The following is a 24,783-nucleotide window of genomic DNA, read 5'->3' as shown; positions in this document are numbered from 1 at the left end:
AGTACTAATTCCAGTTACAGATATCTTTAAAGGGATAGTATCATTTTTTTAAAGTGTGGTTGTATGATCTCCAAATAGCCCCTAAGTACTTTAATTGCAGTAGAAGACTCTCTGCACTCCTCCCGTTAGCAACGCCAGCCCATAATAGCCCTGCCCAGAGATTTACAACATACAGTGTTGTGAACAGACCCAAAGAAACGGCCTATTTTCACGGCCTAAAAGAGGTTTTACCTGAAAAATAATACACAGTTCCATTGTTCACTATAATATAATTTTTTCCAGCCCCTCAAAGTGCAGGAAAAACACAGTTTTTATTTGGACCTAACCAACTGCTGATCGGCGGGCGCTAACCCTGGGCGGAGGGATACGTGAGTTGGTTAGGTCCAAATAAAAACTGTGTTTTTCCTGCAAAAAATTATATTATAGTGAACAATGGAACTCGGAAATTAAGTTTTGACTAGTAGGCAAAATGACGTTGTAGATATCTCAAACTGAATTAGTACTAGTGGTAATTCAGTTCCAGATATCTGTAATTCACATAGTGGATATCTGCAGCTGAACTGTAGATATCTGTAATGACAAACCCCATACACATGAACGGTTAAAGGGGAAGTACGTAGTTGTGGATCTGAAATGTTCTTTTTGACAAGAGGTAAAACTGAATTACAGAGATCTGGAATAAAAAATCCAACTATTCTAAATGTAGTTAGGACCAGTCAGAAAGACGTTGTTGATATCTACGATGTTGATTCCTGTGAGTCAAACTGAGCTTTTAAATGTTAAATCCTCTAGTCGCCATAGTAACGTCTGCTCGGCGTTTTAGGAAAAAGAAAAACAAACACACAAGATTAAAATATATAATCCAACATTTTATTTTGGAGGGACAACAACTTCCTGTTGAACAGGATCGACCGCCGCTGCTCCTGTTACCACGGTGACAAGCAGGTAAAGGTCACCTGTTACCACGGTGACAAGCAGGTAAAGATCACCTGTTACCACGGTGACAAGCAGGTAAAGGTCACCTGTTACCACGGTGACAAGCAGGTAAAGGTCACCTGTTACCACGGTGACAAGCAGGTAAAGGTCACCTGTTACCACGGTGACAAGCAGGTAAAGGTGAAGGAGTCCAGAGCGATGACGTCACAGTCCGGTTTGGTCGTTGATCAGCTGATTGGGAACAGTTCTCGGTCGTCATGGAGACGGTTTGCTGGTCGATGATGTCACGGCCTGCTCTGCGAGCCTCAGGATTGGCTGCAGCTGCTCGTCCAGCGAGGGGGCGTCGCCCTCGTTGGTGATGAGCCAATCAAAGTCCACGCCGCCGTCCAACCCGCACTCTGACTCAGCATCGTCCACACCTGAGAGACAGACAGGTAGAGAGAGAGACAGGTGAGAGACAGACAGGTGAGAGACAGAGAGATAGACAGGTGAGAAACAGAGAGACAGACAGGTAGAGAGAGAGACAGATGAGAGACAGACAGGTAGAGACAGACAGGTAGAGAGAGAGACAGGTGAGAGAGACAGGTAGAGAGAGAGAGACAGGTGAGACAAGACAGACAGGTAGAGACAGACAGGTAGAGATATGGAAGAATGATCCTATCTTTAATCAAGTGCATAGATTTTCAGTTTGACAGCATCATTTCAGTGATTTCAGTTCCTTCACGTGCTCAGATTTTTTCTCCTCATGCTCACATTTTGTGCTCACACTTAAACATCTGCTGCTTTCTTTCTAAATGTGCTCAAACTCAGAAATCAGTCTGAGCAGCACCTTGACCTGTGAGCACGTACGTGATCTGAGCGCGTGCACTGAGATCTGAGCGCGAGCACAGGGCACATTTTTGAATGCGAGCAAACTTTTTGTGTGCAAGAAGGAGAAATGTGAGCACAGCCATGTGATGTTTGAGTTTGAGCACATTTAGAAAGAAAGCAGCAGATGTTTAAGTGTGAGCACAAAATGTGAGCATGAGGAGAAAAAATCTGAGCATGCAAAGGAGCTGAAATGATGCTCTCAAACTGAAAATCTATGCACTTGATTAAAGATAGGATCATTCTTCCATATAGAGACAGAGACAGACAGGTAAAACAGACAGACAGACAGACAGGTGTCTTGTCTCACCTGTAGTGAAGCTCCATCCTCTCTGTTTCCTCGTTTCTTCTGAACTTTGAACTCTGACGCTTCGAGTTTGTCGAGGAAACTGAGACCAGAACCACTGGAGGTCGCTGAGGCGCCGCGCGTCGCTCACCACCTGGCCAATCACAGAGCAGTGTTACTAACCACCTGGCCAATCACAGAGCAGTGTTACTAACCACCTGGCCAATCACAGAGCAGCGTTACTAACCACCTGGCCAATCACAGAGCAGCGTTACTAACCACCGGCCAATCACAGAGCAGCATTACTAACCACCGGCCAATCACAGAGCAGTGTTACTAACCACCGACCAATCAGGGAGCAGCGTCACCACTGACCAACTAGAGCAGTGTAAAAGAGAGTAAGGACACCTCCATTGACTCCTGTGGTAAGGGTTTAAGGGTTTAAGGGTTTAAGGGTTTAAGGGTCTAAGGGTTTAAGGGTTTAAGGGTCTAAGGGTTTAAGAGTTTAAGGGTTTAAGGGTCTAAGGGTTTAAGAGTTTAAGGGTCTAAGGGTTTAAGGGTTTAAGGGTTTAAGAGTTTAAGGGTTTAAGGGTTTAAGAGTTTAAGGGTCTAAGGGTTTAAGAGTTTAAGGGTTTAAGGGTCTAAGGGTTTAAGAGTTTAAGGGTCTAAGGGTTTAAGGGTTTAAGGGTCTAAGGGTTTAAGGGTTTAAGGGTCTAAGGGTTTAAGAGTTTAAGGGTTTAAGGGTCTAAGGGTTTAAGAGTTTAAGGGTCTAAGGGTTTAAGGGTTTAAGGGTTTAAGAGTTTAAGGGTTTAAGGGTTTAAGAGTTTAAGGGTCTAAGGGTTTAAGAGTTTAAGGGTTTAAGGGTCTAAGGGTTTAAGAGTTTAAGGGTCTAAGGGTTTAAGGGTTTAAGGGTTTAAGAGTTTAAGGGTTTAAGGGTCTAAGGGTTTAAGGGTTTAAGGGTTTAAGAGTTTAATGGTTTAAGGGTTTTGCGCCCCTAGTGGCAGGATATGGGTATTGCAGCAGCGCCCAGAAAACCCATTCACTCCAATGTATGTGTGTTGCCCACTGGCTGGTAAATTGATGAAAACGGCCGTGTTTTTGTTTTTAGGTGTCTTGGTCATATCAGATTATAATTATAATTTGTTTATTATAAAATGTAGATTGAAACATTCATGTAGACAACTGTTTTTTTTACTCTCCTCTGTGTTAATGTTTATCTGTAAAGGATCCTCAATGATGCTATTAACGTGGGTGATCTATAAATGTCCTTAAATTATTGAAAACACCACACTGCTCATTCACCAACAATGCAGAGATGTCAGTTCCATATTCCTCCACCAGGAGGCGCTGCCATTGGACCGATGCTGTAGTTACTCTCTGTTACAGAGCTCTAAGAAAAGCTAAGCACATCAGCATCAAGCCGAGGTGGAGAAGTATATTATCAGCTGTCTGGCTCTGTGCACCAGATAAAAATGCACTTTAAATGTCCAAAACATTGGCTGTGTTCACTTGATGCTACTTGATGTTAAATACAATAGGCTACAACATGCGAGGTAGTGCAGTAAAGTACTGAAAGCCTATTGTTACTTTACTGCACTGGTATGTCAAAAAACTTCCAAAAATAAATAATTTTTTAAAATGTCTTTAGATGATGTTTATTTAGTCTATTTTGAGACATAAAAACACTCCAAACATTTTTCCCACTGGCATCATGATGCAGCGACCATAGAGGGAAAACCTCGCTCACCACCGTCCAATCACAGCACAGCCTCACTCACCCAGACCGGTTGCCGGGCGCCGCTGGTTGCTAGGCGACAGAAGAAGCCGGGGTCGCGGCGGCGGCGCTCCTCGCCCCAGCGGATCATGTCGCCGCGGTAACGCTCCTTGTAGGGACCGGGACCCAGCAGCTGGTCCAGGTCCAGACCGTGTTCCTGTGGTGGTGGTGGGACCAGACCAGTTACCATGGTGACCAGACAGACAGACAGACGTTACCGTGGTGATGACTACGACGACGTGTTCTCACCTGAGCGTACTGGCCTTTGAGCGGACCGGACAGACGCAGCACCACGCAGACCGCCGGACCCAGACTGGAACCAGAGAGAAGAATCAGGACTAAGAACTTAGTTATTTTGTGGCTTCATGGCTTCTTGACCATTAGTCAATTAGTGTTGAGCTCATTTGCATATTCAAAGTCATTTTCCAAGAAACTTGTAATACATTTTTTTTTTACTTTACATGTCTACTTTCATTGTGGTAGGAGTAAAGGAAAAAGAAATAAGCCTATTCAGGTGTATTTTGGGCATATTCCATTAGTGTATTGCTCATTTGCATATTCAAATTATCAATCAATCAATTTGTTTATTTCGGGCATGTCAATTTAAATCATCATCATCACACTTCATCTTAGTTTAAATAATACAACACACATGGCCGAAAGGGAAAGCGGGAGAAGCTAAAGCTGATCTAGTCCCGCCCCCGTTATCCAAATTCATTTTCCAAGACACTCGTAATACAACATTTCTTTTACTTTTCATGCCTACTTTCATTGTGTAAAGTTTCATTGTGGTAGGAGTAAAGGAAAAAAAAGAAGCCTATTCAGGTGTATTTTGGGCATATGCCATTAGTGTTGAGCTCATTTGCATATTCAAATTCATTTTCAAAAAACCTTGTAATACAAAATTTTGTTACTTTTCATGTCTACTTTCATTGTGTAAAAGTGTGATTGTTGTCGGAGTAAAGGAAGAAAATAAGCCTATTCGGGTGTATTTTGGGCATATTCCATTAGTGTGTGGCTCATTTGCATATTCAAATTCATTTTCCAAGAATCTTGTAATACAAAAAATGTTACATTTCATAGATACTTTCATTGTGTAAAGTTTCATTGTGATAGCAGTAAAGGAAAACATTAAATTTATGAATGAGCAGCTTGTGTGATGATGTGTATGAATGTTTGCGTGTTGTTTGCAGGCATAATCGCCTCATAATTCGCTCATCCCTCTGTCCATTAACTTTATGAATGAGCAGTTTGTGTGATGATGTGTATGAATGTTTGCGTGTCCACACATCTGCCACTAGTACTTTTCTTATTGTATGTTTTTAGTATTTCTCTGCTGCTTTTCCCCTGTACTGTTTTTGTCTTTGTTGTGAAGCAGCACTGCTCTCTGTCCGAGAGAAATTTCTCCTTCGGGAGACCAATAAATGATTTTGACTTTTGACTTTGACAACAGCCCCATTGAGGTGTATTGTTGTCGGCACCATAGACTTTATACAGTAAATCACTGTTGGATTGATGAGAATTAAACATATTTCTCCAACTAGGATTCATTAGGACTTTTAGTTTGTTGTTCTGGACACCTCATAGAAATGATGGATGGTGAAAAACATTCTGTTACTGTTAGTTCTACATTTGGGTCCAAACTGAGCTGGGTTGCCTGGACTCTACGCTGTGATAAGGCTTTAGAATAATAGTCGTGGTATATGCTCATTATACCACGGCTAACAACCAATCAGATCGCTGGATTTCACCTTTACGTTTTATAATGCGATATGAAGCAAACTCTTTCAATCTACATCCTGTACCTTTCTGAAATCCTGAGGTTGTGATCTGATGAAATCCAAAGAGAAGATTATCATATCACACACACACACACACACACACACACACACACACACACACACACACACACACACACACACACACACACACACACACACACACACACTAAAAGAAATACCAAACATGTTTAAACTCTGACTGCAAAGTTTTCTCCAGCGATCTCTGTTCCCTGATGTGGGACAGTAAAAACTCTGTTTGAGAGTCATTTTAATTTACATGATAAAAGCCAGATTACAAACCAGTGTTCAATAACATCACTTATTGTCCTAGTTCTGCCTCGTCTTCTGTTAATATTATGGTTTTCTACCGGTGACCTTTGACCCTTGGCTACAGAGTGGCCTTAGGGTCAACAACCTTCCTCAGTCATGTCTCCCCTCATCCTGTCTTTTTTCCACTGGTTGACTTCACTATTTGGTTCTTCTCCATGTGAAGCCCTTTGAGACAAAGTGTTTATAAAAACTACCTATACTAATAAAACTGTCTTGTCTTGTCCATTGTTTCTTTCCCTGGTTTTGTCTCATTGCCTGACTCTTCTTTTCCACTGTGATCTGAAATACATTCATTTATATATAGATATATTTCAATGCATCAATATATTATGAATATCCTACATTTTGACAAAAAATTGCAATAATATTGTTTTTTTAAATAAATGATGGCCTTAACATTAACTTTGTCCAAACCCAGCTATGTAAATAGCATGTTGGTCTGCACACAGGGAGCTCTCCCTCACAAACCTCTGACTGGACATTAGAGATGTCATGTGGTTTTGATCACGCAATATTGAATTGAATTGAATTGAATTGAATTAACTTTATTAATCCCGAAGGAGGGACATTCACAATATCACAGCTGGTGTGAGCGTTTACAAACATGTACAAACATTCACATGAACTTTCCTCTACAGCCTCTTCAGCTGAAGTTCCCACATGAGGTGAATTCACCTAGTTCACTTTTAGCATCACAGTGAAATTATCAACTTTACTTCCATCTGTTACCATGGTGATGTAGCTCACTGGCTTCACAGTTACAGTCCTCTGGTCTAATAGAGACCCGGTCCCGGTCCAGCTCTGATCGATCTCTGCCACCTTGTTCAGAACTTTTGATCAGAACTTCTGTCTGATCAATAATCGATATCGTTACTCACCGCTCCTGGATCAGGGTGGTGACGTAGTCTTTCCCAGACTTCCGCTTCCCGCTGAAAACCAGGACCAGTTCTGGTCCAGAGACCCGGTCCTGGTCCTGGTCCTGGTCCTGGTCATGGTCCTGGTCATGGTCCTGGTCCTGGTCCTGGTCCTGGTCCTGGTCCTCCATCTGACCCTTCAGCTTCCTGATCGATCAGCTGCTTCCTGATCGATCAGCTGTTCCTCTGTGTTTCTGATCGATCAGCTGTTCTGTCCGACAACAGAAGAACGGGGTAAAACTCCTCAGAGCAGTTCTGAGAGAAATGAGTTGAAAGTATTGTTGTTGTTGTCCAGTCAAAGTATTGAACTGAGGATTCTGAAAACTGGTCAAATCCTTGATTTTGTGAGTTATTAGTCTAGCTGTGTAAAAATATTGAACTCAAACTTAACATGTTACCTTATTTCAGAGTTTCAGAGTTTCCTCTGTCTGTCTGTACATTGAGGCTAAATCTAATCTGGTCATACAACACAAGAAAGAGGAAACTAACTCCTATTGGTTCATACTGGCAGCAGCCTGTTGTACAGTAGAGCGTGTTGATCATCTATACACAGAGAGAAGAAGGTAACTAGTTACTCTAGTTACTCTAGTTACTGTGTTGTCTTGTTGTTTCACCACAGCTTTTTACAGTGAAAACCACCTCAGATATAAATACATCCCAGATAAGATCAAGTTGAGTCCAGATATTTCTCCACATGCAGCAGCTGAACCTTTAATGTCCCAAACATGACTAAATCTCATTTGTGACAAAAAAAGTTAGTGAGTTACCCCTTTAGTTCCTCTGTGTTCCTGATCGATCAGCTGTTCCTGGACCAGCGGCTCGCGCTCCGCCGGTCGGACCATCCGGTTCGATACCGTAACTGACCGAGCAGACCGGAAGCTCTTCACAATAAAAGCCCCGCCGGGTGACGTAGGAGCCCCGGACCGACGCGGCGGATCGATCAGACCCGGGATCGATCCAGAACCGATCAGCTGACGTCACCCCACGGTGTCGGTGACTGACGATGAAGTCAGTTTGTAGACGGAGTTTCACCGATGACGTCGTCTATTAGCGCCGTTACGGTAACACGTGATGTGGACTGAACCACTGAGACGAAGGGGGGGAGTTGGTTTGATCCGGACTGAACCACTGAGACGGAGGGGGGGGGTTGGTTTGATCCGGACTGAACCACTGAGACGGAGGGGGGGGGTTGGTTTGATCCGGACTGAACCACTGAGACGGAGGGGGGGAGTTGGTTTGATCCGGACTGAACCACTGAGAGGGGGGGGGGGGGGGGGGGATTTGGTTTGAAACACAAGAACATCTTTTCTTCTCTTGTAATGTTTCTGTTTTATTCTGGGATGCATTTTGTCATTGTTTTCTGAATAACAACCTGTCTTTGTCAGAATGAACGTAGCTACAGTAACAGAAGGTTTGGTGTCTTTCTGAAAGACTCGAAGCTGGAATTTCTTGGCAAAATATTTCATTCATAAATGTAAATTTCTAAATGTAACCCCGTGGTTTTCTATTTTCTTAACCTAACCTTAAAAGAGCTCTATTTTCTGTGACTCACTCAAAAACATTAAGTCCAAGAATGCACAACGTTTATATCAACATTTATTTTATCTCTCCCTTCATCAGACCCCAGAAAACTAATGTGATGTTGTTGTATATGATCCTAATTTTCATTTACCTTCTTTGTATCAAATATCTATTTATTTTACTTATTTATTTGAATTTTTACCTCAAATTATAATTTTTATATTTTATATATATATATATATATATTAATTTTTTTTATTTCATGGCTTTCCTGTTCCATCTGTTACTGTGTTAAACTTTTATTGAAATGCTGACATGTGAAGCTCAGTTTCAAAATGCATTTTATATTGAAATTTGGTGCTTGTAAGATTTGTATTTCTAATAAAAAATAAATATAAAAAGAGTTGGTTTGATCCGGACTGAACCACTGAGACGGAGAGGAGGGGGAGAGGAGAGAGTTGGTCAAATTCTTTATTCACAAAGCCAAATATGTAAAACCTCCACCCATCTTCACATACTTTTTAAATGAATTCCATCTCCATATTAAGTCTCTAAAATGTTTTAAGTCCAAACCAACATGCCAAAGACCTAAAATGATCTGACTAATGTAGCGTAACAACTGTTTTAATCCTGGATGATTTCATGTATGTTTTGATTTATTTATTTACTTTTTCTCTTCCCTTCTATATTTGATATGTGTTTGTTTTGTTTTTTACTCACTTATCTTCATTTTTGTTTATTTAAATTAAATTAAATTAAATTAAAAATTTAAAAAAAGAGTTGGTTTGATCCGGACTGAACCACTGTGAAGGGAGGAGAGGGGGGGTGTTAGTTGGTTTGATCCAGATCCAAGATGGCGGCGCCGACAGCAGCAGCAGCATCGAGACTCTGGAGCGGGAGGATGAAGATGATGATGAAGACGTCACTGCACAGGGTGAGGAGACCACACGGTGACGTCACAGGGGGACGCGGTGACGTCATGCGTCATCAATAAGCAGCAGTCTGGTTATTATGGTCTGTCGGTCCGCTGCAGTCAAACTCCTTCCTGCTCCTGCACCTTCACCTTTCACCTACTCTCCTCTCCTCTGGGCACGAGCTCAGCGGGCACGAGCTCAGCGGGCACGAGCAGTTATTGATCAGCTGATCAGTTATTAATGAAGTGATTAGTAACATTTGTCCCTTTGATCTGAAAACACACAGACTGTTGTTGTTGTTGTTGTTGTTGTTGTTGTTGTTGTTGTTGTTGTTGTTGTTGTATTGACTCGATCAAGCCTCTTAACCTTAGTGTCTTTCCTTCCTTCCCTTCTTCTTCCTTCCTTGAACAAATCTGTTCCCTCCCTCCATCTTTCTTTCCTTTCATTTCTTTCCTTTCATTTCCTTTTCCCTTCCTTCTTTCCCTTCTTCCTTCCTTGAACAAATCCCTCATCTTTCTTTCCTTCCCTTCCTTCTTTCCACAATCCTTTTTCCCTTCCTTTCTTCCTTCCTTCCTTCCTTCCTTCCTTCCCTTCATCCTTACTTCTTCTTCCTTCTCTTTTGATCCAGTTGACCCGATATGTTCCCTATCCCTCCATCTTTCTTTACTTTCCTTCCCTTCCCTTTTCCCTTCCTTCTTTATTCCTTCTTCTTCCTTCCTTGAACAAATCTGTTCCCTCCCTCCATCTTTCTTTCCTTTCCTTCCCTTTTCTTTCCTTCTTTCCACAATCCTTTTTCCTTTTTCCTTCTCTTCGTCCTTACTTCTTCTTCCTTCCTTTTTGACTCAATCTGTTCCCTCCCTCCTTCTATCTTTCCTTCCTTTTTCCTCTTCCTTCTTTACTCCCATCTTTCCCTTCGTCCTTCCTTCCTTCCTTACTTCTTTCCCTTTGTCCTTCCCTCCTTCCTTACTTCTTTCCCTTCTTCCTTCCTTCCTTACTTACTTCTTTCCCTTCGTCCTTCCCTCCTTCCTTACTTCTTTCCCTTCGTCCTTCCCTCCTTACTTACTTCTTTCCCTTCTTCCTTCCTTCCTTACTTACTTCTTTCCCTTCGTCCTTCCCTCCTTCCTTACTTCTTTCCCTTCGTCCTTCCCTCCTTCCTTACTTCTTTCCCTTCGTCCTTCCCTCCTTCCTTACTTCTTTCCCTTCGTCCTTCCCTCCTTCCTTACTTCTTTCCCTTCGTCCTTCCCTCCTTCCTTACTTCTTTCCCTTCGTCCTTCCCTCCTTCCTTACTTCTTTCCCTTTGTCCTTCCCTCCTTCCTTACTTCTTTCCCTTCTTCCTTCCTTCCTTACTTACTTCTTTCCCTTCGTCCTTCCCTCCTTCCTTACTTCTTTCCCTTCGTCCTTCCCTCCTTACTTACTTCTTTCCCTTCTTCCTTCCTTCCTTACTTACTTCTTTCCCTTCGTCCTTCCCTCCTTCCTTACTTCTTTCCCTTCGTCCTTCCCTCCTTCCTTACTTCTTTCCCTTCGTCCTTCCCTCCTTACTTACTTCTTTCCCTTCTTCCTTCCTTCCTTACTTACTTCTTTCCCTTCGTCCTTCCCTCCTTCCTTACTTCTTTCCCTTCGTCCTTCCCTCCTTCCTTCCTTCCTTCCTTCCTTCCTTCCTTCCTTCCTTCCTTCCTTCCTTCCTTCCTTCCTTCCTTCCTTCCCTCCCTCCTTCCTTCCTTCCTTCTTACAGCTTATTGATTCTCAGCAGGAAACCAGTTGATTCAGAGCTGTGACATCACAGAGATGTTAATGTGTGTAACAACAGTCAGTGATGATGATGAGTCATCGTTGTGGCTCCGCCCATCGAGGTGATGAGTCATCGTTGTGGCTCCGCCCCCTTCACCACTGACACCTCCTCTCTCTGTTTTAGTCGTGTTTCCACAGCGGCGCGGCGCTCCGGTCCGGTCCCGGTCCGGTTCAGTCCGGTTTCTTCCCGGCGGCTGAAGGCTCCATGCTGCCGGCGGGAAGCTTCAAGGACAGGGTTGCCTTGGTGACGGGAGGAGGGACGGGGCTGGGCCGCGCCATGACGACCACGCTGTCCCAGCTGGGGGCGCAGTGCGTCATCGCCAGCAGGTCAGTCACATGACCATGATAAAATAAGATTAAGATAAGATAACACTTTATCTTCAGATCTCTCTGAAATGTGTCTTGTGTCCCATGACGTCCAAAGTTTCACACAAATAAAAACAACATACCAAAAACAGACATTTACAGAAAGCATAAATGTTACCCTCAAAGGTCTCATTTAAAGAAACACAAACTACCTCCTAACTCCTCACAACATAAATCCAACATTACAAAGTGTCTTTGGTGCAACAGCCAGTGCTCAGTCTGTACATAAACCTGAGGGTCTATTTAGAGACCAAACTCTGGTTTAACAGTTTGACAGACTGAGGGACAGAAGAGTTCCTCAGCCTGTTCAGTCTCTAAACCTTCTGTTTGATGATGACATCATTGATCATTGATCTCCGATCAGAAACCACATCCTGATCAGCTGTTTGTCTCCTCAGGAAGCTGGACGTCCTGCAGCAGACCGCCGAGGAGATCGGCAGCCAGACGGGAAACAAGGTGACACCAGAACCAGTTAGGACCACAACCGGACCGGCTCAAACCGGGTCAGACTGGTCCGATCCGGTCTGATCCGGTCTGAACCAGTCTGAACCAGTTTGACCCAGTCTGATCCGGTCTAACCTCCCCTCTGTCTCCAGGTCCACGCGGTCCAGTGTGACGTCAGAGACCCCGAGGCCGTTTCTCACTGTATCGACCAGATCCAGAGTCTGACCGGACTTCCTGACGTAACACACACACTGAACATATACAGCTACACACACACACTGAACATATACAGCTACACACACACACTGAACATATACAGCTACACACACACACTGAACATATACAGCTACACACACACTGGACATATACAGCTACACACACACACACTGAACATATACAGCTACACACACACACTGAACATATACAGCTACACACACACACTGAACATATACAGCTACACACACACACTGAACATATACAGCTACACACACACACTGAACATATACAGCTACACACACACACTGAACATATACAGCTACACACACACACTGAACATATACAGCTACACACACACACTGAACATATACAGCTACACACACACACTGAACATATACAGCTACACACACACACTGAACATATACAGCTACACACACACACTGAACATATACAGCTACACACACACTGGACATATACAGCTACACACACACACACTGAACATATACAGCTACACACACACACTGAACATATACAGCTACACACACACTGAACATATACAGCTACACACACACACACTGAACATATACAGCTACACACACACACTGAACATATACAGCTACACACACACACTGAACATATACAGCTACACACACACTGGACATATACAGCTACACACACACACACTGAACATATACAGCTACACACACACACTGAACATATACAGCTACACACACACACTGAACATATACAGCTACACACACACACTGAACATATACAGCTACACACACACACTGAACATATACAGCTACACACACACACTGAACATATACAGCTACACACACACACTGAACATATACAGCTACACACACACACTGAACATATACAGCTACACACACACACTGAACATATACAGCTACACACACACACTGAACATATACAGCTACACACACACACACTGAACATATACAGCTACACACACACACACACTGAACATATACAGCTACACACACACACTGAACATATACAGCTACACACACACTGAACATATACAGCTACACACACACACACACTGAACATATACAGCTACACACACACACACTGAACATATACAGCTACACACACACACACTGAACATATACAGCTACACACACACACTGAACATATACAGCTACACACACACACACTGAACATATACAGCTACACACACACACACTGAACATATACAGCTACACACACACACACACTGAACATATACAGCTACACACACACACTGAACATATACAGCTACACACACACTGAACATATACAGCTACACACACACACACTGAACATATACAGCTACACACACACACACACACTGAACATATACAGCTACACACACACACACTGAACATATACAGCTACACACACACACACTGAACATATACAGCTACACACACACACACTGAACATATACAGCTACACACACACACACACACTGAACATATACAGCTACACACACACACACTGAACATATACAGCTACACACACACACACTGAACATATACAGCTACACACACACACTGAACATATACAGCTACACACACACACACTGAACATATACAGCTACACACACACTGAACATATACAGCTACACACACACACTGAACATATACAGCTACACACACACACACTGAACATATACAGCTACACACACACTGAACATATACAGCTACACACACACACACTGAACATATACAGCTACACACACACACTGAACATATACAGCTACACACACACACACTGAACATATACAGCTACACACACACACACACTGAACATATACAGCTACACACACACACTGAACATATACAGCTACACACACACACTGAACATATACAGCTACACACACACACACTGAACATATACAGCTACACACACACACACTGAACATATACAGCTACACACACACACTGAACATATACAGCTACACACACACACTGAACATATACAGCTACACACACACACTGAACATATACAGCTACACACACACACACTGAACATATACAGCTACACACACACACTGAACATATACAGCTACACACACACACACACTGAACATATACAGCTACACACACACACACTGAACATATACAGCTACACACACACACTGAACATATACAGCTACACACACACACACTGAACATATACAGCTACACACACACACTGAACATATACAGCTACACACACACACTGAACATATACAGCTACACACACACACACTGAACATATACAGCTACACACACACACACTGAACATATACAGCTACACACACACACTGAACATATACAGCTACACACACACACTGAACATATACAGCTACACACACACACTGAACATATACAGCTACACACACACACACACTGAACATATACAGCTACACACACACTGAACATATACAGCTACACACACACACTGAACATATACAGCTACACACACACACACTGAACATATACAGCTACACACACACACACTGAACATATACAGCTACACACACACACACACTGAACATATACAGCTACACACACACTGAACATATACAGCTACACACACACACTGAACATATACAGCTACACACACACACTGAACATATACAGCTACACACACACACTGAACATATACAGCTACACACACACACTGAACATATACAGCTACACACACACACTGAACATATACAGCTACACACACACTGAACATATACAGCTACACACACACACACTGAACATATACAGCTACACACACACACACTGAACATATACAGCTACACACACACACTGAACATATACAGCTACACACACACACTGAACATATACAGCTACACACACACTGAACATATACAGCTACACACACACACACTGAACATATACAGCTACACACACACACACTGAACATATACAGCTACACACACACACACTGAACATATACAGCTACACACACACTGAACATATACAGCTACACACACACACTGAACATATACAGCTACACACACACACTGAACATATACAGCTACACACACACACTGAACATATACAGCTACACACACACACACTGAACATATACAGCTACACACACACACTGAACATATACAGCTACACACACACACTGAACATATACAGCTACACACACACACTGAACATATACAGCTACACACACACACACACTGAACATATACAGCTACACACACACACTGAACATATACAGCTACACACACACACTGAACATATACAGCTACACACACACACACTGAACATATACAGCTACACACACACACACTGAACATATACAGCTACACACACACACTGAACATATACAGCTACACACACACACTGAACATATACAGCTACACACACACACACTGAACATATACAGCTACACACACACACTGAACATATACAGCTACACACACACACTGAACATATACAGCTACACACACACACTGAACATATACAGCTACACACACACTGAACATATACAGCTACACACACACACTGAACATATACAGCTACACACACACACACTGAACATATACAGCTACACACACACACTGAACATATACAGCTACACACACACACACACTGAACATATACAGCTACACACACACACTGAACATATACAGCTACACACACACACACTGAACATATACAGCTACACACACACACACTGAACATATACAGCTACACACACACACTGAACATATACAGCTACACACACACACACTGAACATATACAGCTACACACACACACACTGAACATATACAGCTACACACACACACACTGAACATATACAGCTACACACACACACACTGAACATATACAGCTACACACACACACACTGAACATATACAGCTACACACACACACACTGAACATATACAGCTACACACACACACACTGAACATATACAGCTACACACACACACACTGAACATATACAGCTACACACACACACACTGAACATATACAGCTACACACACACACACACTGAACATATACAGCTACACACACACACACTGAACATATACAGCTACACACACACACACTGAACATATACAGCTACACACACACACACTGAACATATACAGCTACACACACACACACTGAACATATACAGCTACACACACACACACTGAACATATACAGCTACACACACACACACTGAACATATACAGCTACACACACACACTGAACATATACAGCTACACACACACACACTGAACATATACAGCTACACACACACTGAACATATACAGCTACACACACACACACTGAACATATACAGCTACACACACACACACTGAACATATACAGCTACACACACACACTGAACATATACAGCTACACACACACACACTGAACATATACAGCTACACACACACACACTGAACATATACAGCTACACACACACACTGAACATATACAGCTACACACACACACACTGAACATATACAGCTACACACACACACACTGAACATATACAGCTACACACACACACTGAACATATACAGCTACACACACACACTGAACATATACAGCTACACACACACACTGAACATATACAGCTACACACACACACTGAACATATACAGCTACACACACACACTGAACATATACAGCTACACACACACACACTGAACATATACAGCTACACACACACACTGAACATATACAGCTACACACACACACTGAACATATACAGCTACACACACACACTGAACATATACAGCTACACACACACACTGAACATATACAGCTACACACACACACTGAACATATACAGCTACACACACACACTGAACATATACAGCTACACACACACACTGAACATATACAGCTACACACACACTGAACATATACAGCTACACACACACACTGAACATATACAGCTACACACACACACTGAACATATACAGCTACACACACACACTGAACATATACAGCTACACACACACACTGAACATATACAGCTACACACACACACACTGAACATATACAGCTACACACACACACTGAACATATACAGCTACACACACACACTGAACATATACAGCTACACACACACACTGAACATATACAGCTACACACACACACTGAACATATACAGCTACACACACACACTGAACATATACAGCTACACACACACTGAACATATACAGCTACACACACACTGAACATATACAGCTACACACACACACTGAACATATACAGCTACACACACACACTGAACATATACAGCTACACACACACACTGAACATATACAGCTACACACACACACTGAACATATACAGCTACACACACACACTGAACATATACAGCTACACACACACACTGAACATATACAGCTACACACACACACACACTGAACATATACAGCTACACACACACACACTGAACATATACAGCTACACACACACACTGAACATATACAGCTACACACACACACACTGAACATATACAGCTACACACACACACACTGAACATATACAGCTACACACACACACACACTGAACATATACAGCTACACACACACACACTGAACATATACAGCTACACACACACACTGAACATATACAGCTACACACACACACACTGAACATATACAGCTACACACACACACACTGAACATATACAGCTACACACACACACTGAACATATACAGCTACACACACACACACTGAACATATACAGCTACACACACACACTGAACATATACAGCTACACACACACACTGAACATATACAGCTACACACACACACTGAACATATACAGCTACACACACACACACTGAACATATACAGCTACACACACACACACTGAACATATACAGCTACACACACACACACTGAACATATACAGCTACACACACACACACACTGAACATATACAGCTACACACACACACACTGAACATATACAGCTACACACACACACACTGAACATATACAGCTACACACACACACACTGAACATATACAGCTACACACACACACACTGAACATATACAGCTACACACACACAAGCACAAGCGATGTACACTACTTCCTACTCCCGTATGTATCCCACAATGCAATGCGGTCGTAGAAGAGCAAGCTAATTAGCATGTTAGCTAGGATTTCTTTAGGTTATTTAGCAGTAAACTCTTGGCTCCGTTTTGCCTGAGCAGCAGGAGTTGGGCAGCAGCATCCCATAATAACAGGCAGCATTAAATCAATCTGATAAAGAAACTGGAGTAGAATATGGAGGAAATACCAGCTAACCAGCTAAGCTAATAGCCACAGCTAACGAGCTAAGCTAATAGCCACAGCTAACGAGCTAAGCTAATAGCCACAGCTCACGGTCGGGACACACAACAGCACTGCAAAAATTCAAAATCTTACCAAGAATATTTGTCTTATTTCTAGTCAAAACGAATCTCATTCTACTTAAAATCAGACTCATCACATTAAAAGCAGATTTTCACTTGAAATAAGTAGAAAAATCTGATAGTGGAGCAAGTTTTTCTTCCTTATTACAAACACAACAAACCTGCTTTCACTGGCAGATTTTTCTACTTATTTCAAGTGAAAATTAGTTTGAAACAAGTGAAAATGATCTAAAAACAAGTTAATTTTTAGGTGATGAGTCTTATTTTAAGTGGAAAGAGATTAGTTTTGACTAGAAATGAGACATTTTGACAAGAAATAAGACAAATATTCTTGGAAAGATGTAGAGTTTTTGCAGTGAGTAGTCGACCAAACCAAACTTCTGATATTTCAACAGTTTATTGAAGAGAAACACAACCACACAGAATCACATCACAGCGCAGCGTGTGACATCACAGCGCAGCGTGTGACATCACAGCTTGGTGTCTCCTGATTGGTGCAGGTGATCATCAACAACGCAGCAGGAAACTTCGTGTGTCCGTCGGAGCGTCTGTCACCAAACGGCTGGAAGAGCATCACCGACATCGTCCTCAACGGGACGGCCTTCGTTACCCTGGAGATGGGCAAGAGGCTGATCAAGAGTCAGAAAGGTTAGAGGTTAGGTTTTATACCGGTTTAATACCGGTTTATACCGGTTTATACTGGTTTATACAGGTCTATGGTCTGGATCAACAGCACCTAAGCTGCTGTCGGTCCAGTCGTTTCTCATGTTGTTTCTCAGCTTGTTTTAGATGTTTCTTAGCCTGGCTCTCGCCAGACCCTTGTAGTTCCGCAAAGCTCCACCAGAGGCGCTACGCTCAGCTTCACACAAGGGTCTGGACTCGAGGCCAATGCAAACTTCTTCCCCGGAGCAAAAAATAATGAACCAATCAGGATCGCCGGGCAGGACTTTCTGAGGTGTGACGTAGCGCTGAAGCGACTGTTTGAGTCAAACAACAATGGCGGCTCGCAGTGAGTGGCTGAAGTAGCACGTCAACAAGATAACGGACAAGTGGTTTATCCAATCACATACAAGATTTTTTTACAAGGCCCCGCCTTCTGAAATGAATCGCCTATGGAGCAGTCCCAGACCCTTGTGTGGAGCTCAGCGTAGCTTTGCGGAACTACAAGGGTCTGGCGAGAGCCAGGCTAGATGTTTCTCATGTTGTTTCTCATGTTGTTTCTCATCGTGTTTCTCATCGTGTTTCTCAGCTTGTTTTAGATGTTTCTCATGTTGTTTCTCATGTTGTTTCTCATGTTGTTTCTCATGTTGTTTCTCATGTTGTTTCTCAGCTTGTTTTAGATGTTTCTCATGTTGTTTCTCATGTTGTTTCTCATGTTGTTTCTCATGTTGTTTCTCATGTTGTTTCTCATGTTGTTTCTCATGTTGTTTCTCATGTTGTTTCTCATGTTGTTTCTCATGTTGTTTCTCATGTTGTTTCTCATGTTTCTCATGTTGTTTCTCATGTTGTTTCTCATGTTGTTTCTCATGTTGTTTCTCATGTTTCTCATGTTGTTTCTCATGTTGTTTCTCATGTTGTTTCTCATCGTGTTTCTCATGTTGTTTCTCATGTTGTTTCTCATCGTGTTTCTCCTGTTTCTCATGTTGTTTCTCATGTTGTTTCTCATGTTGTTTCTCATCGTGTTTCTCAGCTTGTTTTAGATGTTTCTCATGTTTCTCATGTTGTTTCTCATCTTGTTTCTCATCTTGTTTTAGATGTTTCTCATGTTGTTTCTCATGTTGTTTCTCATGTTGTTTCTCATCTTGTTTCTCATGTTTCTCATGTTGTTTCTCATGTTGTTTCTCATGTTGTTTCTCATGTTGTTTCTCCTGTTTCTCATGTTGTTTCTCATGTTGTTTCTCATGTTGTTTCTCATCGTGTTGCAGGCGCCTCGTTCCTCGCCATCACCACCATCTACGCTGAGTCGGGTTCTGGCTTCGTGGCTCCCAGTGCGTCGGCGAAGGCCGGCGTCGAGGCGCTCTACAAGTCAGTCTGACCTTTGACCTTTGACCTTTCTCCTGTTCATCACCGATGGGTGGTTGCCATGGTAACGCAGATACCTTTGTGTGTGCACCAGGTCTCTGGCTGCAGAGTGGGGTCGCTACGGTCACCGGTTCAACATCATCCAGCCCGGACCAATCAGAACCAAGGTACCGCCCCCACGTGGTGATGATGTCACCTGACCACGCCGCGGGTGATGATGTCGTTGTTTACCTGTTTGTTCATGTGTTATTGTTTGTTTGTTGTCTCAGGGCGCGTTCAGCCGCCTGGACCCGACCGGAGCGTTTGAGAAGGCCATGATTGGTCGGATCCCCACCGGTCGCCTGGGGCAACCAGCAGAGATCGCCAACCTGGCGGCGTACATGAGCAGCGACTACGCCACCTGGATGTCTGGAGCGGTGAGTCACTGGCTGCGTTTCCATCACAGATTTTCACAAAATAAAAGCGACAGTTTTTCATTTCGATATTTAGGTTTTGCGCATTTCAAGGGGAAATGGAAACGCAGCTGCTGAGGTCACAGAAGGTCAGACTGGTCCTGGATCAGAGTTTAGTAAAGTTCTGTTTCTAGGCCTGGGACGATAATCAATAAATCAATTAATCGCACGATAAATGAAAATGAACTCGATAGTTTTTCCGGCCTCGATAAATCGCCATGTGCATGCGCACGTATTTGTTTTCCTGGTTTCTCCCTCCAACCAGGCTGGATGACAAGAGGCTTCACTCTGCATCGGTCTCAGCACCTGGGCCGTTTGTTTCATAGCAGAATGAAAGGAGTGAACCCTCTTTTCAGTCATTCAGGATCTTTGTTTCCCAGAATGCATTTGGCAGCAACCGGCAGCGCTAGCTGTAAAGCTAAGCAGCTAAAAGCTATTTTACTGTAATTCCCGCTGCCGCACTGTTAACACGTCACTTTTTAAAGTTTTAATATTTTTTCATGCCAGAAAGTCACAGTTTAGAGCCCAGTCTGTGGTCAGTTTATCCACATATCGCCTGAGATTTCCTCCAACGTTTGTGGAGCTACTGTGGTAGCAGCGAGCAGGAGGAGCAGGGCTTCCCACAGTCTGCAGCATGGATGTAGGCTATTATGGTCTGCAGCATGGATGTATTATGGTCTGCAGCAGCTCACGGGCCGGTCAACCTCCGTCATTGGGGGAGAAAACGACTAAGAAAACTTATCAGCAGGTTTTTAGAGGTTTACCACCAGCTGGTTTAATACTTTTTAGGAGATAAATGCTGGTCTCATTGATGAAATCTTACATCTGTGGAAGTCACATTAGTTTGTTTGAATGAAAAGTGGAGCTTCAGGTGTGTAACGTTATTGGACAGAAGAGCTGCACTGCACTGTTTATTATTTTTTGTTTATTTTATTTATTTAGGATAGTAGCTATATAAGTTCTTGTCATTCCAATTACAATGGTTAAAAAAAAATACTCATGAGAAATAAAAGTTTATCGCATTTAAAAGGGTCTACTTGCATTATTATGAAATATTATTATTATATTAGTGGTTAATTTGTTCTCAAAAATGTGTCAATAATATCGTTTATCGTCAATAATTTGTGGGGCAATATATCGTCCAGCAAAATCTGTTATCGTCCCAGGCCTATCTGTGTGGTATATTATCCTCAACTTAGGTTAGTTCAGGTCAATTCAAAATCTGAAGGACGATAGGAACTTCATTTGTGATGATTGACAGTTTATAGAATATATATAATAGAATAAATGTAGATGTTATAAGAGAGAAAGACACATTTACAGCATATAACGTATATAAAGATGTTGGGTTATGTGTTTAGTATCTAATAGATGAGATGATGAGTGACTCTTGTGAAATGTGTTTCTTGTTCTTCACCCTGTTCCTGTTGGACATTGTTTCTGAATATAACTTAACTATGTTTCTGTTAGATTGGTCCAGAGGTTAGGATGGTGATGTAAACTCTACAGGTTAGATCCTGTTTAGTTCCTGTTTCTGTCTATGACTCTGGTCAGCTACATCCTCCTGTTGGGAGGAGGTGAAGGAGGAGTTTTACAGTTAGAAAGCGTTTATAAGGTTAAGGCTTTGAGGTCTCACACTGGCACCAGAGACTCTCCAAGATTCAACATTACTGTGACATGATTCTTTTTTCCTAATAAACTCTTTTTGTGATGACTTCTTCTCATCAACACATCAATATACCTGTAATATACCTGTAATATAGCTACTAATATACCTGTAATAAACCTGTAATATACTAATATACCTGTAATATACCTGTAATATACTAATATACCTGTAATAAACCTGTAATATACTAATATACCTGTAATATACCTGTAATATACTAATATACCTGTAATATCCCTGTATCTGTGTTGGTTCAGGTGGTGCGGTTCGACGGAGGCGAGTACGTGTCCATGGCGGGAGAGTTCAACGAGCTGCGCAGGGTGAGAAGCTTCATCTGATCAACTCATGATGATGTCATGTTTAATGATGTAAAGCAGGGGTGGGCAATTATTTTTTCCAGAGGGCCACACTGACTCTGATAAAGTGAGTGAAGGGCCACACGATTCGAAATCAAATTGAAACATCAAATATTTATTGCTGAATTATATATAATTATATATTAGCCTATATAACTACATATATTTGGTGGAAATGATTGCATTACAATAGGCTGACAGCCCACAATCCATGTAATCGCATTTTCAACTTATATCCATCACAGATCACTGAAGAAACATGCTGTATTATGATATAAATATGGACTCAAGGCAGATTGTTTTATCAAAACTTACTGACCATAAATGACTGCACCAATTAATAATGTTCACAGACACCTGAATATTATAATTAAGCACTCAGATCCTTTTCAGTTCTGATTCAGTGAGACTGTTCTATTTGTATGTAGATAACCTTTTATTTATGAAGAAACACAATACTCATTTGCTGCTGCCTAACAGCACCAACATGAAAAAAAAAAGACTGATTTGATTACAAGCGTAGCCGTTGGTGGTTGGAGGCTTCAGACGCACGTGGCTACAATCAGTCATATGGTCGATCACGTCAGAAAACCCAGCGATTTAATCACAGTTTGCTAAACCTTAGTGTTGGGGAAATAATAATCAGGTGCCGTGATGTTGCTTTATAACTGTCAGCAGTTATGATTCGGCTGATGGAGGGTTGTGAAACACCGGCCCGGTCCCGAGGTCTAGGCTACCGCTGACAGGTCGCGGTGGTCAGAAACTCCGCTGTGGAGAAAACCTGCATCGCAGGCCGTAAAATGCCCATGTATGATGTCATGTTTAATGATGTAATGTGACATTAACGATGTTATTGATCCCAGGTGACTCCAGAGCAGTGGACGATGATGGAGGCCATGATCAGAAACACTAAAGGATCCTAAACCACACCCACCTGATGATGTCATCAGGATGAGATGACTAAACCACCCCCCTCTGATGATGTCATCAGGATGAGACAACTAAACCACACCCACCTGATGATGTCATCTGGATGAGACGAACCGACCAATCAGATGCCTCTAACACCGCTAAGCCTGTTTTATATAATGATGTCATGTGACTGTCTGCACATGCTCAGTGTGGCCAGATGTTTGATAATAAAACTAAACTGTTGTTACCTCCACAGCCTCCGTCTTTGTTCTACTTTGACTCTTCAGATGTTGTTTCATCTATTTCAGTCATGTTTCAACAATGTTTTCAAGCTGTCCGTTTTAAATATATTTGAGTAAACTTCAGAATTTCAATTTCTTAACAATTCCAGTCATTTCCATCCATTTCATACAGCCTCCTTCGTACATGTTTTAGTTTCACTCTTCAGATGTTGTTTCATCTATTTTAGTCATGTTTCAGGCAAGGCAAGGCAGTTTTATTAGTATAGCCCGTTTTTACAAACAGTTTGTCTCAAAGGGCTTTACATCCCATCATAACAACATCCTCTGTCCTTAGACCCTCACATCCACTGAGGAAAAACTCCATGGAAAACCCTTTTAACAGGGAAAACCAGGAGAAAGCTCAGGGTGAGCAACAGAGGAGGGATCATCACCCAGGACAGAGATGTTGTTACACACAAGAAAACAGTTTACAGTTTATGTCACAGAATGTAGGAAATATGGAAATGTTGAAAATGAAAATTTCAACAATGTTTTCAAGCCGTCCGTTTTAAATATATTTTGAGTCGACTTTAGCCTATCAATTTCTTCATACTGAT

General features: G+C 42.1%; 2 protein-coding genes across 2 annotated transcripts; one reads left to right on the top strand and one right to left on the bottom strand.

The window, feature by feature from the left end:
• Positions 1–854: 854 nt before the first annotated feature.
• pmvk (phosphomevalonate kinase) lies at positions 855–7,019 on the bottom strand. The gene is made up of 5 exons (XM_085803284.1): positions 6,853–7,019; positions 4,113–4,176; positions 3,868–4,020; positions 2,114–2,243; positions 855–1,355 (listed from the first exon to the last, which is right to left on the bottom strand). The coding sequence occupies exons 1-5, from the start codon at positions 7,017–7,019 to the stop codon at positions 1,192–1,194; spliced, it is 678 nt and encodes a 225-aa protein (XP_085659410.1). The 3' UTR covers positions 855–1,191.
• Positions 7,020–9,240: 2,221 nt separating this feature from the next.
• Positions 9,241–24,160, top strand: decr1 (2,4-dienoyl CoA reductase 1, mitochondrial). The gene is made up of 10 exons (XM_085803208.1): positions 9,241–9,343; positions 11,236–11,438; positions 11,876–11,933; positions 12,074–12,160; positions 19,035–19,182; positions 20,460–20,559; positions 20,651–20,723; positions 20,826–20,972; positions 22,935–22,997; positions 23,897–24,160. Exons 1-10 carry the CDS (start codon positions 9,263–9,265, stop codon positions 23,954–23,956), a joined length of 1,020 nt encoding a protein of 339 aa, XP_085659334.1. The 5' UTR covers positions 9,241–9,262; the 3' UTR covers positions 23,957–24,160.
• Positions 24,161–24,783: the final 623 nt, after the last annotated feature.

Source organism: Trachurus japonicus, chromosome 16 (assembly GCF_045865225.1).
Source record: "Trachurus japonicus isolate A0001 chromosome 16, Traja_1.0".
Lineage (NCBI taxonomy): Eukaryota > Metazoa > Chordata > Actinopteri > Carangiformes > Carangidae > Trachurus > Trachurus japonicus.
This window is presented reverse-complemented; position numbering and strand designations above follow the sequence as displayed.

Coding starts and splice junctions, on each gene's coding strand:
- pmvk (XM_085803284.1), bottom strand. CDS start 7,019: ATGGAGGACCAGGACCAGGACCAGGACCAGGACCAGGACCATGACCAG. Junction 4,021..4,112: donor TCAAAGGCCAGTACGCTCAG/GTGAGAACACGT, acceptor CCACCACCACAG/GAACACGGTCTGGACCTGGA. Junction 1,356..2,113: donor AGGATGGAGCTTCACTACAG/GTGAGACAAGAC, acceptor TCTGTCTCTCAG/GTGTGGACGATGCTGAGTCA.
- decr1 (XM_085803208.1), top strand. CDS start 9,263: ATGGCGGCGCCGACAGCAGCAGCAGCATCGAGACTCTGGAGCGGGAGG. Junction 11,439..11,875: donor CAGTGCGTCATCGCCAGCAG/GTCAGTCACATG, acceptor TTGTCTCCTCAG/GAAGCTGGACGTCCTGCAGC. Junction 20,973..22,934: donor CCACCTGGATGTCTGGAGCG/GTGAGTCACTGG, acceptor GTGTTGGTTCAG/GTGGTGCGGTTCGACGGAGG.